Below are 17,571 nucleotides of genomic sequence, written 5' to 3' on the forward strand. Positions count from 1 at the left end.
CTGAGAAGGTTTAAAAGGAGCACACAGAAGACTCCTATGTCTCGTCCCTCCTGCTTCCTCTCATGGGTCTCCAGGGTGACAAAAATAATACCCAGTGTGGATCCCTGGGCTTGAGAGGTCCCTGGATGTGCAGCTCAAGCTATCCCTCCTTCCTTTGTGGGGGGAGAGGACAGTATACCCCTCTGGGCTGGGGAGGGGAGGGGAGGGACCCAGATGGAGGCCCTTCAAGATTTATTAATATACTCTGAGGAATTCCACCAGAGGAGGGTATCGGTATCAACAGAATAAATACCTTACCTTCACAGGCCTGGGGGGGGTGTATGTGTGTGTGTGTGCATGTGTGTGTGCGTGTGCGTGTGTAGGGGTCTTTTACAAATTCACTCTTCTCTACCCATTTCTCAGTCCCTGCACAGGATCCTTTCTGGGCACATCCTTGGGAATTCCCAGAAGTCAGTGAGTGGAAGAGGAGATAACAGGCAGCTCACTTGTGACTCCTCCCACTAAGTTGCAGGGGTGGGATGAGGCCAGGGGAGGGGAGCTGGTGGGGTGGGGGCTGGGTCTTGGCCAAGCCTGAGGAAGGAAAGTGCAGCCCAGCCTTTCACCCCAATACGACTGCCCGGAAACCTGGCCAGCCAGGGCTGAGGCAGCCCCACCCAGGGCGAATGGCTGGACAAAGTGACTTCGAGCCAGAGAAGGACCAAGGCTGTGGACTCAACAGTCACTCTAGGTCCCCTAGGCCCCAGCCCCAGGCTGACCATGGATTCTTCTGACCCTACTCTCGAGGAAGGGGCTAGGGAGCCAGTACACTTGGGTATGTGCACTGCATGTGTTTGCCTGCCCAGGGTGATGGAGCTGGGGAACTAGCCCCTCGCTCTGCAGACTCTAACCCATCATTAAAGCCTTCTAGTGACTTCCCAGGCAAAGTGCTTACTTGGCAGGAGGGGTGGGGGCGTGGATCTCAGGAGCTCACACTGTCCCTGAGTCCATCAGGTGGCCCACCCACCAGTTGCTCAGCCAAATGATTCCTGATTCCTGGGACTCCCTCCCATCTGGAGACTCATAAGTAAGATTCCTCAAGCACCCATACCACTATGGTGTCTGCCCCAACCACCTGTCCCTCCAGCCCAGGGGCTACCCAGGATGGGACCAGGTACACAGAAAGAAAGGGCCTCAGTGAACATGGGTTCAGAAGGAGTGATATCCCCATTCCCCCCAGTCATCACACAGACAGAGACAACCTGCAGACCAGGGCCAACCTGGGAAGGTGCTCAGATTCTTCTCCAAACGTCTAAATAATTCAGACACCAGCCTTTCCCGGTAAGTCACTGTCCCCCAAACGTCTAAATAATTCAGACACCAGCCTTTCCCGGTAAGTCACTGTCCCCCACATACCCAGAGCAATCCACGTGGCTGTTCACTTTGTCCTTTTTGGCCCCGACTTCTCCTCTCTCTCCTGTATAGTGGGGCCAAGTGCTGTGAGCAAGGCAGCCTCTTACCTTTGAATGAGAGCCGAATTCGGGGCATGGCCTGGAAGTGGTCCTGGGTGGGGGCAGCTGGCCAGGCCCCAGTCAGAAGGGAAGCCCAGAAGAGGAGACCAGCGACAGGCATTGTGAGAGGGGCGTAGGGCCCAGGAAGCAGGCTTGGCTCTCCAGACACCTGGAAGGTGGGATGGGGAATCAACAGTGGAATGTGTGAAGCAGATGGGGGAGTCCTATCCTACCAATAACTCCTTTAAACAATTTTGCCCAAAGGGCCTCAATTTCCCCAGCTTGCCTTCTTGCCCATACCTGTAGCCTGGAGCCATGAATGTCCCACAGTGTGCAAATCTCACGAATGTTCTTGTACCTGTATTTGTCTGGGGAGGTGTCAGCAATAGGCTTGAAGACTGGGCAAGGGTGGGCAGCCCAGGGTTACCAGAGCTGATGAGAGCCAACAGGAAGCAACCTCCAACTCAGCATCCTGAATTCCCCTCACAGGGCCCAGCTCTAGGAGGTGATCTTGGAGTTATCCCCAGGTCCCTAACAGGCTCTCTCCTCTGCATACACCCTCCCAAAGAGGGCTGCTCTTTTCCTCTCCCACCTCAAGGAATCATGTCCATCCCTGACTGTTCTAGCCAAACCTCTCCTCCCAGTGCAGGGAAATCTGGACCTGATTATTAGAGTAGAGGGGAAGCACGAGAGAGAGTGGGGTGATGAGTGAAACACACCAGGGGGAAGGAGGAGAGGCAGAGAGTAGCAGGGTCCACATCTACTGAAATCAAAGCAGGAGGGATCCAGGTTAGACAGGCAGAAGGACTTCCTGCCAGGGAAAAGTTCCAGCCCTGCCTCTAGAGGGATAGAGAAGGAGAGCTAGGATGGCCAGCAGGCCTGGGGTAGGGTCTGAGCCAGCCTCAGTGACCCCTGCAGAGCCCCCACCCCTCAGCCAGTCCAAGTTTCGATTCTGTGTTTTTTAAATATTGTCTCCCCAGGCGGGCTGGCTGTTGGGTAAACGCAGCCCAGCACCAGTTGTCAGAACATATTGCTCCCTCCCTGCACAAATCAGCGCCAACTCCCACCCCACCTCCCAAAACCAGATATGCTGGGGGTAGGGGTACCAAGTATGACAATGTGAGCCCCATTCTCCAGATCTGTCCTGTTTGTTCTCTTCATCCATGGGAGTCAGGACCCCAGACCCACCCCCAGAACCCTGGGGTGGGGGGTGAGGAGTATTGTGGCCCGTAAATTCCCTTTCAGAGCACCACCTTGGCTGCCCAATACTAAGGCAAGGCCCAGGCTCCACACCTGACTTTCAAATCCCACTTGCCAGACCCTGGTGCCCTCCCCAGACCCACTTCTCCTGAGCCCTCACCTCTCCTGCCAAGGCAAACCATTGGTGGTTCCTCAGACAGGAAGTGCCGCTTCAGGCCTCCTGGCCTACTTTCCATGTGATACCCTCTGATGGGAACACCCTCTCCTGAGCGCCTGGCACACCTCTTGTTTTCCTTCAAGATCCCCCATCATCACTGCTCTCTCCTGGGAGGGGTAGGAGGCTGTCTGAAGGAAAGGAGAATCAGAACCAGCCCCTCCCCGAGAGCAGTGTGGGTACAAAGCTAGCGCTGAGTGAGTGGCTACTCTGACAAGGGGGGCAGTGGGAAAAAGGGATGCACAGTCCCCATCACACTCGGAGTACACCTGGGAGGCCCCTACTAACAGATGTGGACATATACATGTCCACACTTGCATGCCCACACATGACTTCGCAAGCAAACGTTGCTCGCTCAAGGACTTGACCTAGTGGCGTGCGGCTCAGCTGAGCTGGAAGACACTGTCCTGGCTAGGGGAGGGCACAAAGCAGCCTGAGCCGCTTTGAAGGGCTTTTAGGCTACCTCTCACCCTCTTGCATGACCTCATATCTCCTACATCCATTTTCATGGTGATGGGGTCAGGGTCAAAGGACAGGATTGGAGTCTTCCAAGGTGTCCAGAAAAGTGAGGGGCCTTGACCTACTGGGACCTCCTACCATGTTCTGGCCCTTTAAAGAGCTGAAAGGGGGAGATTCAAATCTGTTAGGTCCTCAGGGCCCAAGTCCAGATCCCCTCCTTGGCGGCCTAGGGGGTGGTGGAGAGAAGGAAAGGGAAGGAGGAAGAAGAGAAGAACAGAGAGGGGGAGGGGAAGGCATTGTCTACAGTCCTTTTGGATCTGCCAGTCCCTAGATGCCCTCCACTCAGTCTCAGCAGAGCCTTCAAGTCTGGCCAAGCCCAGGTGGATGGACAGAGGAGGGATGGCCACCGCCACCTGGGAGCCCACCAGGAGGAGAGTAGAGAAGGAAGATAGGAAGGCTGGCGGGAGGGAGCGAGGGAGGCAGGCGGGAGGGAGGGAGGGAGGAGGAGAGAGGGAGGAGAGAGGGAGGGACAGAGGATAGACGCTTGCTCGAACAAAGAAAGGAGGAGCTGGAGCTGACGAGGGGTGCAGGGAAGGGGCGGTCAGAGGAGGGGTTCTGAAGGCACCTGGGGGCGGGACGGAGGGCCAGGTGGTTGAACTGCCCAGCCTGATCCAGACCTCCCAGCCTTGGAAAGGGCTTTGGGGTGGGAGGACCAGTCTGCCTCGGAAGGGAGGTTGGCTCCAATGAGCTGAGAACTGCCTGGATAAGTGGGGAGGCAGGAGCAGGGGCTGCTGGGGGACATGGGGAGGGAATTATTAACAGCTCCCACTCCCTCCCCAGCCCTTCGGATACTCCTCCCCAGCCAAAGCTCCTTCCCGGCTCCTCAGCCACCCCCTCCCCCAACACTCCATGGACCAGGAAGCACCCTCAGTGTGGCTGGGACTGAAATCCCCCTTTAGTGGCCAGGGTTTTCCAGTCAAGGTCACCTGGACCTAGCTCCATCCCCACCCCCCCAACATATGCTGAGCAACAAGGGGGGGGGTGCTGAGGCTGGGCTGCTGGCCTCCCTCTCCAATACCATCCTCCCCCCAGCCCCCCCGCACTTCCGGGCCTGGCTCCTTTAGAGCCCAGGGGTAGCAGCAGGGATAAGCATGCTTGTGCCCTCGCCTCCTGCCTTGTCCTATATATCATACCCCCGTGGGGTCCAGACATGCCTTTTGGGTACCCTGGGAAAAGGCCCCAGATCCATCCAACCCCTTGAGCTGGTATGAGCCTCCTAACCCCCGATGCAGTTTCCTTGTCTCTGTGACTAAGATAGGGGGTGCCAGGAGATAATCTGGGTGAATTCAGAGGGCAGAAGCCCCCTACCCGACCCAGTTCCAGGGTGGACGCATGGGTGCATTCAGTCGTGCCCCCCACACACACACCTTTGTCCCTAGACGTTCGTTAATGGGCTGGTGGCCACAACAAAGCTATCTGAAGAATTAGGAGTTATTTACCCAGCCCCCAGCCAGGGTCCCTGCCCTGTCTCCAGCAACCCCTTCCCAATGTCCCTGCCTCATTTCTGGTCCACCTCAATACCCAGTCCCACCTATTTCGTGGCAAGCCTGCCAAACCCTGATGTCCCCCACCACTTCACCACAAGGTCTCAGCCTGCTCTGTGGGAGCTTGAAGACTGGCAGGTTCTCTTCAACTCACCTACGCCTCACAGAAAGTCTAGCCCCTTAATCCAAACAGGACTCCCTACTGGAAAAGCAAACCCAAGTTGGCAGTTGGGGGTCAAGGGGGCTGGAACAGTACTGGGATAAGAGACTCGGGGTTGGCGATCCTCCTGTCGCACCACTTGGGAAACCCCCTACGTAGGGGCTGCCAGTATAGTGCTTGCCTTAGAGCTAATTCGCTTAGGAGAGGTAGACACCGGAGCAGAGTAAACGCACCTTCGGGGGAGGACTACCTGAGGTGCTAGTGAGAGTGAGAGCTGAGAGGAGAGAAAGGGGTTCAGGACTCCCTCTCCAGAAGCGTGGGGGTGGAGGTGGAGGAGCGCCCACCACCCAGGACCATGCGGAAAAAGTTGCTTTGCACACTGATGATCCGGCAAGCCACATTATTCACATCTCCCCACGCCACCTCGGAGCTAGGAGGTTCGGGGAGCCGGTACGGACAGCGTCCACCCTGGTCTCGCCACCCTGCGTCCGCGAGCAACCCCTGAGCCGCGGAGTCCCGCACCCCGGACACTTCAGCGGAGTTGCGACGCCGCGGGCCTAAGAGGGGTCGTGGGGTGGCCCAGCCGCCAGCCCGCACCTTCCCGGTTCCCGCCGCACTCACCTCTCCCGCGGCGGCGAGGCCTCGGCACCCGGGAGGCGGCGGCGACAGCGGAGGCGGAGAGGCTCCCCGGCTGGGCCAGCCCGGGCTAGCGGCCCCCCGGGGCCATGGCCCTGCCCGCGCCCTCTCACCGCTGCCCCTGAGCCGGGTCCGCGCCGCGGCCGGTGTTTGGCGGGCTCCACCGGCTCCGGGCGCGTCAGCAGCCGAGGCCCCGGGCCCCAGCCCGGGCCATGGGAAGGCTCAGGGGCGCTCGGGGCCGCCTCCCCCGGGGCGGGCTGCGGGCGCCCCCTGGCCGGCGCGCCGAGGGCGCATTCCCCCGCGCGAGGCGCGGGCGGCGGCGCGCGCTAGGCTTCGGGGCGCTGCGCTCGGTTCGGCTTGGTGGCGCGGCGCTCGTCTGGATGCTGGACCCGGGCTGGGCGGCCACACGGGGCTGTGCCGGTCCTCTCGGCGCGCTGTGGCCCTACGCTGCGCTCGAGGATAGCCGGACCGCGGCCACTGGCTCCTTCGCTCGCTCTCGTCTCGCGGCGGCCGGCGGGACGGGGCGCTCGGAGCCGCGCGGGGAGCTCCGGCAATTGGCCGCCCGTGGGCTACATTTGCATAGCACGGCCCCGCCCCGCCTGACCCGCCCAGCCCCACCTCCGGGGCGGGACCCGCCCGGCCGCCGCCCCGCCCCCGCTCCACCTGTCCGCGGGCTGGGCTCGGGGCTCCCACGCGCTGGGGCCGCCTGCGCCCCGTGAGGCTAGTCCGCGCCCTGAGCCCCCGCCCCCACTTCACGGGCGGCGCCCCCGCCCCGCCCCGGCTTTGTCTCTCCGTGGATACACCGCGCACACCGCGCCTGGTGTTTACCCCGGCATTCAACTCCCTGGCGGGAAGGGCGGGCGCGCCGGGAAGCAACGAGCCTGCGCTCACCTGCGCACCCCCTGCCGCGTCCCTCCTCCCCTTCACTGCCGGCCGCGCCCCTGGCCCCGCGCGTGAACCCCGCGGCGCGGGGCCGGAACTGCCCGGGCTTCTCAGCAGGTGGCGGTGCAGTCCCTGCGACGGCAGGCACCCTTGGACTTGCCCGCGGCCGCTAACTCCAGGCCAGGCCTGGCCAGGGTAGTCCAGCCACATTACTCTGTCCAGCCACCCACCCTCCAACTGCCTGACTTATTTGAGGCCAGCAGTCCCCGGAGACCCAGCAGGCCTCACCTCTTTAGTTTCCATATCCCACAGAAGCCAGATGGTCTGGGGTCACCTCTCCAAAAGGCCTGGCAGTGATAGGCTCAGGGTCCATCCACTGAGCATGGACCTACCTTTGTCCCACCTTCCTCCATCCTCACTCCAAGGCCATGGTCTCACCAGTCAGGACCACAGTCTCAGCCCCGCTCCATATACTCTCCTGAGGTCCCTAGGTGCTTTATCCTCTCTCCTTCCTTCACTCCCTCCCCATCTCCCTCCCTCTCCTTTTTCTTTTCCTCTCCTTCCTTCTACCCCTGCTCTTCCTTTTCCTTTCTCTCCCTCTCAGTCCTCCTCACTCCTCCCTCTTTTCCTCATCTCCCTTCTTCTCTTCCCCATCCTACTTGGTCCCCCTTCCTCCTTCTCTTCTTCCTCCTCCCCCTTTCTCCTCCTCTCTGTTTTCCTTCTCCTCCCCTTTTCCCTCCTCCTCCCTTCTTTTTCCTCTCTTCTTCCTCTTCTCCTCTTCCTCTTCCTCTTCTCCTTCTTCCTCCTCTCCCTTTCTCTCTGACTATCAAGACTCCCAGGAGGCATTCCCCCCCTTGACTCATTGACTAGTTGTCTGCAAATGTAGAGTGGGGGCGCGGTGTTAGAAATCCTGCTGAGGGTCACCTGATCCAGGCTTGGAGCACTTGCCTGGGTGCTCCAAGCAGAGGCTAGGCATTTGAGATGAAGAATCACCAGCCTGGAGTTATGTGACTGCAGTAACAGAGTCTGTACCTCTCCCCTCTGTCATGCCTCATTTAAGATGCTGTGACAATCATCCCTCCTCATCCTCACTCCCCTGCACAGGATCACTCCTGAAGTCACCACCACTGCACCACCTTCAGCAATGCAGATTTTCAAGGCCATCCCTGCCAGCCCCCCAAGCGCCCATGGCCTCTCATGACCTGTCACCACCTTCAACACCATCATTATATCATGGTCACTAAGGCAGAACTGTCAAAATTCATCACAGGCTCCAAGGTCCTGGGTCAGGAACAAAAGAGACACAATTGGCATGTCCACAGAGCTCCACTCCAACACACTGAGTAGACTCAGGACACGGAAGTTTTGCAGGGAGAGGTTAGGGAAAAGGAAAAGGGCTTCGGCTAACTAAGCCAGGGCTCCACTAACTGAAATGCCCATTCTCTCCTAAGCCTTTGGAGAAGACTGAATAATCATATAAATAAAAACAATGACTACTGTAGTCACAAACCCTCACCGCATCCTTGCTCTGTGTTAGTGATGGGCTGAGCATTTTATATAATTATGTGTGTTATTAAAACATATTTATATATATATATGATATATTTTAATGCAGTTTTACTAAGATACACTCACACACCATAAAAACCATCCAAAAATACAATCGCTGGCTCACAGGATCATTACATAGTTATACATACAACCCCATGATCAATTTTAGATATTTTATATGTGATAAATATTACTGGGAAGAATTTCTCAACATTTTGCCCTCAGTTTGCCTTGAAACCAGCCCGGGACACCAGGTTGGGAGACTTTGCCTACCAGCATGATTTGTTCCTATTCTTCCCCAGGTACTTCACAGTCACGCTGAGAAGCAGACCCTGTTGTCCACCTTGGGCAGATGAGGAAACAGAGATCGGGAGAAATGGGGTGAGGCCCATCCTGTAACCACCAGCCCGGAGAAAGGTATCCTGAGAAAGAGGCATTTTCAAGAGCTGTGGGAAAGGCTCCAGGTGGGTAAGGCAGGCTACGGGACCCATGTGGGGCTGAGAGCCTGCAACCCAGACAGGCACTCCAAGAGGCTGGTGATAAGTGCTGGAGTCCTGTAGTTCAAAAGATCTTTACCCAATGAATAAGTGAGCAAATCCCCACAGCACCAGATCAGAGGGGGAGCAGGAGCCAGCATGTCAAGGGCCAGAGAGCCAGTGCCCCGTCCCACCACCTAGCTGCTTCTGCCACTTGGAGACCTCCAACAGTTACTCACTGTTGTAGCTCCGCCTCAGAACCACCCTGGCTACCCTGAGGGTGGTCTGCCGGGAGGCAGCCAGGCAGACTTCCCACTGGCCTGGCCTCCCTCCTGTCTCTGTAGAACACTCAGCTCCCAGCATTTCCCTGGCAAGCTCTGATCCAGGTCTCCCGTGGCCCACCCCGGTGCCAATCCAGATACACAAAGCATGTGTGTGGAAAAAGGTAAGAGATTAAGCCAGGTCTGGTGCCCACTCTGTCCCTCCTTTTCCCATGAGGTCTGAGCGCTTGTGAGATGGGCCCTTGCTGTAGCATCCTAGCTGCATGGCTTTGGGTTCACGGCTCAGCTTCTCGGAGCTTCCAAGGTGCCACAGATCTCAACAGTGGGAAGAAATTGGCCCCCTTTGGCCCAGATCCCACCTTTGGTACTGGTTTGACATCAGGTGGGAGAGCCTTGAAGGTCCCTTCCCTCAAGTGCCTCCAGCTCTTTGTCCTAGCCCAGGCTTTGTTTCTGGCAGCACTGGTGCCTTTTCTTCCTAGCTATGCTGTACTGCTTTTGGGCCGCCTGCTGCTTGTCCGTCCTCTGTCTGTCCACCCCTGTCCTGTTTCTGGTGGAAAAGGGGTAAGCCTGATGCCCTAGGTGGAGACTCTTCCCCTCGGGCCTGTGCACACGGATGGCTGGGCCTGGAAAGCCTCAGCCTTGGAGACCATCCACCCCCCCACACACACACATTCCCTGGATGGAACTGGTGGCTGCACCAGCACTCCCTCCCCTGGCCCAGCCCGGAAAACAGAGGGAGCCCAGGAAACAGGGGGAACGTGTTTCCCAGGCCTAGCAAGCTGAGCAGGCCCTAGCCGGCCCAGCCCCAGCGTTGCTGGCTCAGGTTTCCCCACTTTCTGGTTTTCTCATCTCCCCAGCCAGGCCCCGGGCGCCCGCAGGCTCTCTGGCCCTGCCCCCACCGCCCGGAACTGGGAAGGGGGCCCGGGTGGGGGTGTGGGGCAGCCAGTTCGGCAGCAGCAGGAGGGGGCAGGCAGTGAGGAGTCACCCGTAGCCCGGCCCAGGATGGGGTTCAGCTCAGCCTTCTCCTGCCCAGCCTGCCCCAGGGGCTGGCTCTGAGCCTACCGAAAGCTGGAATGACACACCTCCCTGGCTGCTCCCCAAAGCTGCCTCCAGGCCTTTTCTGCTGTTGTTCCCTCTACCAGGAATACTCTTCCCTGACTTCACCCCCAGTTTAAACTCTGTTTTTCCTCTAGATCCAGGCTGTGGCCACCTCCTACATCCGCAAACACTGCTGCTTTCTGCACGAGGAGGGTCGTTTCCTTCCCTTCTTGAAGCTGCCTCATCCTTTCTGGGCCTTTGCACATGCTGCTCCTAATACCTAGAATACTTTCCCGTTGCCTTTTAGAGCCTTCTGACCTCTGTACAGGTATCACCTTCCGGGAAGCCAGTGCTAGTGGCTGGTTGAAGGTCCTGCACCCTTATATAGACCCCAAGAGACCCTGCCTGGGACCCAAGCCTTGCTGTGTCCTCCTGGCTTGCCATCCCCCACATGGACCTGTCAGCAACCTCTTCTCATGTGAGTTCAGAGGTTCAGAGTGAACATTAAAGAGAGGGACATGCCAAGCTCTGAGAGCCTCACATGTGGCCCTGCACACACACCCCATCCCGTGTGTATGTGTGTGTATTGAGTGTGTGTGTGTGTGTGTGTGTGTGTGTGTGTATGTGTGTGGTGAGCGGTGAGGGAGGTTGGGGTCGTGTGGGCCCAAGCTCTGCTGGCTTTGCAGTGACCCGTGACCATCAGCCAGCCCGAGCACATCCTGTTTAGACAGAAGCCAGACAGCCATCCCTCATCCCCTGCCCAGCCCCTGCCGGAGAACCCAGGTCCTCGATACAGAGCTTAATTCTTACCTGGCCTTTGAGGAGACCTTCCTGAGAAGTGTCAGGATGGCATTTCTGGGGTTCTTCTGCCCCCATGGCAGAGGCCTTGTCTCTGAATGCCCAGTAATAGTGAGCCAGCCCCAGCACTGAGTGGGGGTGGGGGGTAGCCTGATTGAGGGAACCAGGCCTATGTGGCTAAGACCTTGGATCTAGGACCTGGGGCCCAACCTGGGAGCCCTCAACCAGCTCCTTCTCGGCCTTCTCCCACTCAGTTCCATTCTTCTACGTGCTCAGGCCCAAAGCCTTACAGTCAGCCTGGACTCTCTCACATCCGCATTCAATCCATCAGCAAATACTTTCAGCTTCACTTTCAAAATATGCAAAATGAGATGAACACTTCTCACCTTCTCCTTGGCCACCACCTCCATGGCCGCCCTCCAGGGCCTTGTCACTGGGCTCCCAGCTTCCTTCTTGCCACCTCTGAATCTAGTCAACCTGGATCTCAGAGAGACTCTTAAAAATGGAAGTCAGGTCAAGTTGCTCCCCTGCCAAGTCTCTTCACGGCTCTATTTTGCTGAGAGTTAAAACTGAGTCCTTACAGTGGCCATCAAGTCCTGTCCATCCCCCTTCTCTCCTTCCGCATTACCACTCTGACTCATCTCCTCCCTCTTCGGCTGCAGCCTCCTCACCATTCCCCCCATACCAAGCGCACTGCAGCCTCAGGGCTCCTGCACTGACCGTTCCTTCTGCCTGGGTGCCCTTCCCAAGGACACCTGTATGGCTCTGTCCTTACCTCTCAGGTCTTTGCTCAGATATCATCTCCTCCAAGAAGCCCATCCTGAGCACCTCCCCAGCATTTTTGTCTCCCCTGACCTTCCTCTCCTTTTCTCCACCCAACATACTATACAATATATTTATGTTAATGCTTGTTGTTGATCATCTAGCTACCCACCCCACTAGACTGTCACCTCTTAGAGAGCAAATCCCTTTTTCTGTTTTGTCTATTTCTGCATCTCCAGCAACTGGAACAGAGAGTGGCACATGGTAGGTGTTGAATGAATGACTGGAAGGGGCTGGTAGGAGGACCTGATCCCAGAGTCCCGTGTTCTCTGATCAGGGGCTACCAGCTACTCTCCATCTCGTCTTGGCACCATCTGTGTTCACCCTCACTCGGGGCTGAAGATGGGGCAGGGAGGGGCGCCCACTTGCTCCCTTTCCCTTTCTACCTAGAGCTGAGAATGTACCCAGCTGCAGCAGCAGGGACTCAAGGTAGACTTCACCCTAATCAGAAGGCAGTGGGGTTCCAGCTGTGAGCTTTCCAGAGCAAGCATTCTCTCCTAGGCAGAGGCATACCTCCTGATTGGGGGAGACCTAGCCAGCCCCCCGACAGAGCCTACTGCAGCAGGCTCTGATCCTGTGGGCTTTCTGGCTGCCTCCCAGGCCCGCATCTGCTGTGCACACCCCTCCGTGTGTCTGCGCCGCCGCGATCCGAGGGGAGGGGGGCCGAGGAGGGTCCTGCAACCAGGCCTGCAGGCTGGGATCTGGACTTACTTAGTTTCAAATGACTTGGGAATGTCCCTTCCGTGACAGCCTCATAGCCTCCCCTGGCCCCCCCACTCCCAGCAGGGGAGTGGGGCCCAGATGAAAGCAGCTCGTCAGGGGGAAAGGGACTGGTAGGTAGGGCTGGGTGCTCTGCCAGTCTGGCCTTTCTCCCCACCCATGTCTGGCTCTAGGTCTAGCCTGCAGGGAGAGGCTGCTCTGTGAGACCACCATCCCTGCTTTCAAATCCTAGGTCTAAGGACAAAGCACCCCATCAGGGTCTCTAGCCCCTGCCAAGCCAGGAAGTGGAGGGTCTTGGGCAGTTGCTGGCACCTGTTCTGGGTTGCAGGGCCTCCTGTGGCGTGGCAGAATTGGGACTGGTCAATGAGAGATTCCCCTTGCAGAGAATCACTCCTTTACAGCTTGTGGCTTTAGAGGCAGGGAGTGCAGGTTGGGATAGCAAAGCTGATGCCAGAGGGTGGGGAACTGGGCCTGCCCTGCCAATGCGGTGCTTGCTGAACCCTCACCCTACACGATGACTCTTTTTGCTCCCTACACTCCCAGGCCTGGGCTCCCCAGCCCGATTTGGGGGCCTTTCTGTCCTGGTAGGGTTTGATTTCCAAATATAACTGGGCAGAGCAGTGGCTGCTTGAGACTCTCTTCTTAGGCTGTATAACTGTACCCCAGAGATTTGGGGCACCACCTATACTTACTGTGGAATCCTAGGAAGGACTCCAGAATGCCACTGTGTTCCCATTCAATTAAGAGGCATCCTGAGATCTTGAGAAGAAAGGGTCTGGGCCCCTCCCTCTGGGGGTCTGGACAAGGACCCTCATGTTAGAGTGCGGCCTCTGGGGGAGGAGGGACAAGGACTAGCCTCATTATAAAGGATCCCTCTGATTGTTGGGCGCCAGAGAGGAGGCTGTGGTCATCCAAGAAAGAGGGGACAGAGGCCTGGCTGGATCACTGGGGGTGCCACTGCGTACCTTGAACTTGGCCAGAGTCCCCTCATACCTCCGCTGGAGCCCATCCACTGGACCTGATCTGGAACTGTGGGGTGAGGAGAGGGGCGTCTTCCCAGCCCTTATGCACCCCACGACACACTGGCCCTCTCGGCTGGCCTCCCTGCCCCCTTCTCCTGAGACCGTGGTTTAAGCTTTAATCTGAAGACAAGTTTCTGCAAAGCTCATGTTCACTGCCGGAAGGAGCAGGGACCAGCTGAGATGAGGGGATAAGAGACTGAGGACAGGAGGGGCAGGGCCTCCATGGGGAGAGAGGAGAAATCCAGACTCCACTGCCTGTGCTGCTTGGCTGTAGTCCCCTCACACCAATGTGGGGGGCCTTGTTCCTGCCACCCTAAGGAATCCATTCATTTGTCCACAGCCTGCCTGAGTGCCTATTGTGTGCCACCTCTGCCTCGGTCATACTCGTGCAGCCACAGGGACGAGCATCAGTAGCACCCCAACCCTCCCAGGCTCAGACAGGCCCTGATTCCTCAAAAGGAAGCAGCTGCCCCCATACCAATTGTCAGGCTCCTCTCAATCCCTTAGGGGAAACTGAGGCCTGCAGCATGTCCGTGTTCCACGTCCTCTGCTACGGTATCCCTGTCCCTGTCCCCTAGCCCAGAGTTACCGGAACCTCTTTCCCTCTCACTCCTTACTGCCATCCTTCCATCTCACAGTCAGCCTACCTCGCACCCTTCCATCTCCTAGTCCCTGTCTAGAGGATGGAGGGGTCACATGGAGATCCGAATGGCTGGAAGTAGGAGGAAACCCCTCTCTGTTCTCTCTCCCCACCTCAAAGCAGCCATACTGGGGGTGGAGCCAGGCAAGGGGTTGGGGGCACTAGTTTGTGGCTCCCCGACCTAGCCTGAGTCTGATTAACACATGAGGCACGTCCCACAGGCCAGACCATTGAACCTCAGCTGGTAGTCTCTGAAGCATTCCCTTGCCCTCACTGTGGCTGTCCCATCAGTGGAGTGCCCCGACAGTCAGTGTTTCCTGGTCAAGGACATCTGCATCCCAGCCTGAGAGGGGTCTTTAGTGACTCAAAGGTGGGCTCTTACGAGCAACCCAAGGCCCTGGGTTGACACAGAACTTTGGGAAGGCCATATTTTCCAGCCAGAGGTCCGATTCAGCCCAGGCTGGGTCATAGGGGCCCAGCTTCCTGGGAGATACCGAGTAGTACAGGCAAGAGCCCATTCTCTGAATAACATTGGTGTTTCCTGCTGGAGTTTTAGTCTCCCAGCCAGGGAGCCCAGCCCTAGCCCTTTGGTTTGCCCAGGTCTCGGGGCCTGTGGCCTCAGAGACACAGAGTGGTCATCCTTGTGTCCCCATCATTTTGGACTCTCAGGCAAGGAAGGGGCCCTGGATGGGAAGGTGAGAGTAGGACTGGGGGAGGGGCACAAAGCCAGGGTATGAATTCCTATGAGCCCACTGCCCCCAGCGTTTGCTCACAATGAAGCCTGTTCGTGGGGGTGGAGTGGAGGTAAGGGGGTACTTTGGGACTCCCCACTGTGCCTCTGTCAACTGTTCATCAAGGAAAGCCCACTCCACCCCCCCAAGACAAAGAGCTCTGCATGCCCTGTTAGTCCTGTGCTCTAGAGAACCCACCCCCACCCCTCTGCTCTACTCCCAAGGACCCAGGCTGAGGTCTCTGCATCTTCATACCAGGGACCAATGGTGTCTCATCTGGCCAGCACCTGGCTCTCTTCGTCCTCTACAAGGCAAGACCTGAAACAAAGCTGTCATTTAACAAATGGACAAACTAGGGTCCTGGAAGTCCCATGGAAAATCTGAGTCAAAATCCTGAATCCCGTTTGCCTTCTGTGTGGCCTAGGCGAGTCTCTCTCTGGAGGGGCTCCCGGGAAAACCTCAGTCCCCATGGCCTGACTAAGCAGCTCCTCAGATCCCTCCCAGGTTCCTGGGGGGCGGCGGCCTCATCACACCTAGCACCGTGCTGCCCCCAGGCCTTTGCCAGGCTCTTCTGTCACCAGCAGTGCCTTCCCCTGTCTCCCTAGGGAGGCGTGATCTAAATGTTACTGCCTCCAAAAAGCCTCCCCTGATTGCTCAGCTGGCCTGGAAGTCTCTGCCCTCTGGGCCCCTACAGGGGGGAGGGGCCCCTTACTCTGCCCTGTGTCTTGGTTGAGTATCATTCACCACTTGTTCGTTCATCTGGCAGACATATGTGCCTAGCAGACATCAGTGTCACAGCAAGCACTGGGCCACAGATTATATCTTGCCCATGTTCTGGGCTGTGGGCTCCAGAGGGTTGTCTGGCCAAGTCTTCCTAAGGCTAGCGATGCAGGGCCAGCTGTGAGAGGAGAGGAGTAATGATCAGACGGAGCGCCCAATTCTCCACCCCGGTTCAGGGTGGGCACCTCCATCCCACCTTGCCCTCTCCCCTGCTCCTGAAACTCTGCCTGAGTTTGTCCTGTAGTTTCAACCAAATTGGCTCCGTGGAGTGGTGGGCCAGGCTCACAGGACTAAAGCTGGGGCAAAGCAAGGGGAGGCCTTGATGGCACAGAGTTGAGGGAACAAAAGTCCCTGCAGGGCCCAGGCCCCACCCTACACCTTGGAGGGTCTGGATGAGGGCTGGGAAGAGCACCTCAGGCAGGAAGGTGCCTGGCATCTAGAGAAGCCTGAGCAAGAGAGGTGTGGAGACCAGTGGGAGGCCTGGGTGGTGGCAGAAGCCCTGTAGCTCTGGCCTCACTGTCCACAGAACCGCTGGACCTGCCACGGACATGGGAATGTGGGTGGATGCAGGTGGGGCCACCAAGCGAGCTGGGTGACGTGGGGGCTCCTCGACCTCACTGTGCCTCATTCTACCCACCCAAACCTCTGGGCTAACCTGGCTGGGCTTTGGAGGTGGGCACGCACGTGTCATAGGGGCTCTTCTACCAGTCAATAGAACCCCATCAAGGACTCTCCAACTCCAAGCCTGGCTACATGAGGCTCTCGCCGATTCATGTTCATTTGTCTGCCCATTCTCTAGGCCCCAGTTTCTCACCTATTAAATTAGAAAACAAGCTCCCCCCTCATAGAGTGCCGGGAGGATTAACAAGCCTCCAAGATCAGATTGGTGGGGGAGCAACACCCGGCAAGCAAGGCGTACTCTACCTCTGTCACCTTTATTATGACTCATCGCCCCTCCTCAATGGGTGACAAGGAGACCCAGATGCCTTTCCCAGGGGCACAAGGGCCTGCCTGGAATTGCTGCTGGCCCCAGGATGGTGTGGGTGGCTGCTTGTTTTCTCACCCAATGGAAGGGTTCACTCAAGCTGGGCCAGCTGACAACTGCACAGCCTGACCCCATCTTCTGCAGCCAACTCTTCTTTTCACGCATCCAGGCCCCACACGGTGGCACACATGTTCACACGTACTGGTGCTTCCACAGGTATAAAGGAATCCTCACCATCCTCCCCAGGTTGCCATGGGAGCATGGTGATGGCAAAGCAGGTCACCTGGGGCTCCTGGGCCCCACACCCACCTCCCTCCTTAAACAGGCGAGCCCCACTCTAGCTCTGACCCCTATGTATGACCCACAGATCCCTGTAGCTGTGGAACTTGACAAGCTGTTGAGGCCTCATCTATGAAGTGCTTCCAGACCAGCCAGAGGTGTCCTGGCAAGGTATGTCAGGGGCTGCTGGAGGGCTGGGAGGATGATTTGGTCAGGGAAGACGACCTAGAGGCGGTGATATTGCCACCTGGGTTCTAAAGGACCAATCAGAGATCTCTCTTCTTGATGGTTGTGGAAAAGACTTGGGTAAGGGCCCAGAAGCATGACCTGGCATGGTGTGCCCTGAGGCCGGGAGTGGGTGCTGCCTCAAGCAGGACTCAGTGTCAGGCTCTGCTGGTGATGGACACAGGGGTTAGGGCAGTGGCACAGGAGCTCCATTTTCACTGATGCCGCAAAGGGCCGGGCAGGGACAGGGCTGAAGTCAGCAAAAACGCTGGGTGAGGGCAGATGTGGGCCCTGGAATGGCCCCTGGGGAGGCCAGGTGAGGAGATGGCAGCTGAACCAGAACAGCTGGCAAGGCTGGTCAGAAGCGGGGTAGTCATGTGGGAAGCCAGGTCAATCCTGTACATGGGGCTGGCTTAGGGGGATTCTGGAACCGCCAGCCTGTGGGATCTTTGCTGCCTCTGGATGCAGTCTATTAGTTGATTGAGGGTTGTCTTCCCCAGAGGGATAAGGACTGCGGGGCATCCTGCAGCAGGAGAAGATGCTTTCATGAGGGGTGGGAGGCTATAGGACCTTGAGGCTTCTGGGGGGGGGGGGCACAGGGCCATAGGCTGTGTGCCACTCATACCTGCCACTCCCCTGGG

General features: G+C 57.8%; 1 protein-coding gene across 5 annotated transcripts in view; it reads right to left on the reverse strand.

The window, feature by feature from the left end:
• SEMA3F (semaphorin 3F) overlaps positions 1 to 17,571 on the reverse strand; it is a 40,794-nt gene that overhangs the window by 21,846 nt on the left and 1,377 nt on the right. For 2 of the 5 annotated variants that reach the window (XM_077129242.1, XM_077129240.1), the window contains exons 1-2: positions 10,739 to 11,048; positions 1,497 to 1,656 (exon numbers count right to left, since the gene is read on the reverse strand). In XM_077129242.1, coding sequence (XP_076985357.1) covers positions 1,497 to 1,656; positions 10,739 to 10,804 — 226 coding nt within the window. In that variant the 5' untranslated portion in view covers positions 10,805 to 11,048. Of the gene's footprint in view, positions 1 to 1,496; positions 1,657 to 2,847; positions 3,754 to 5,685; positions 5,909 to 10,738; positions 11,049 to 11,112; positions 11,222 to 17,571 lie in introns of those variants that run through there. The other 3 variants (XM_077129241.1, XM_077129244.1, XM_077129243.1) reach the window with 3 other exon arrangements.

The sequence above is a fragment of the Tamandua tetradactyla genome, chromosome 15 (assembly GCF_023851605.1).
Source record: "Tamandua tetradactyla isolate mTamTet1 chromosome 15, mTamTet1.pri, whole genome shotgun sequence".
NCBI lineage: Eukaryota > Metazoa > Chordata > Mammalia > Pilosa > Myrmecophagidae > Tamandua > Tamandua tetradactyla.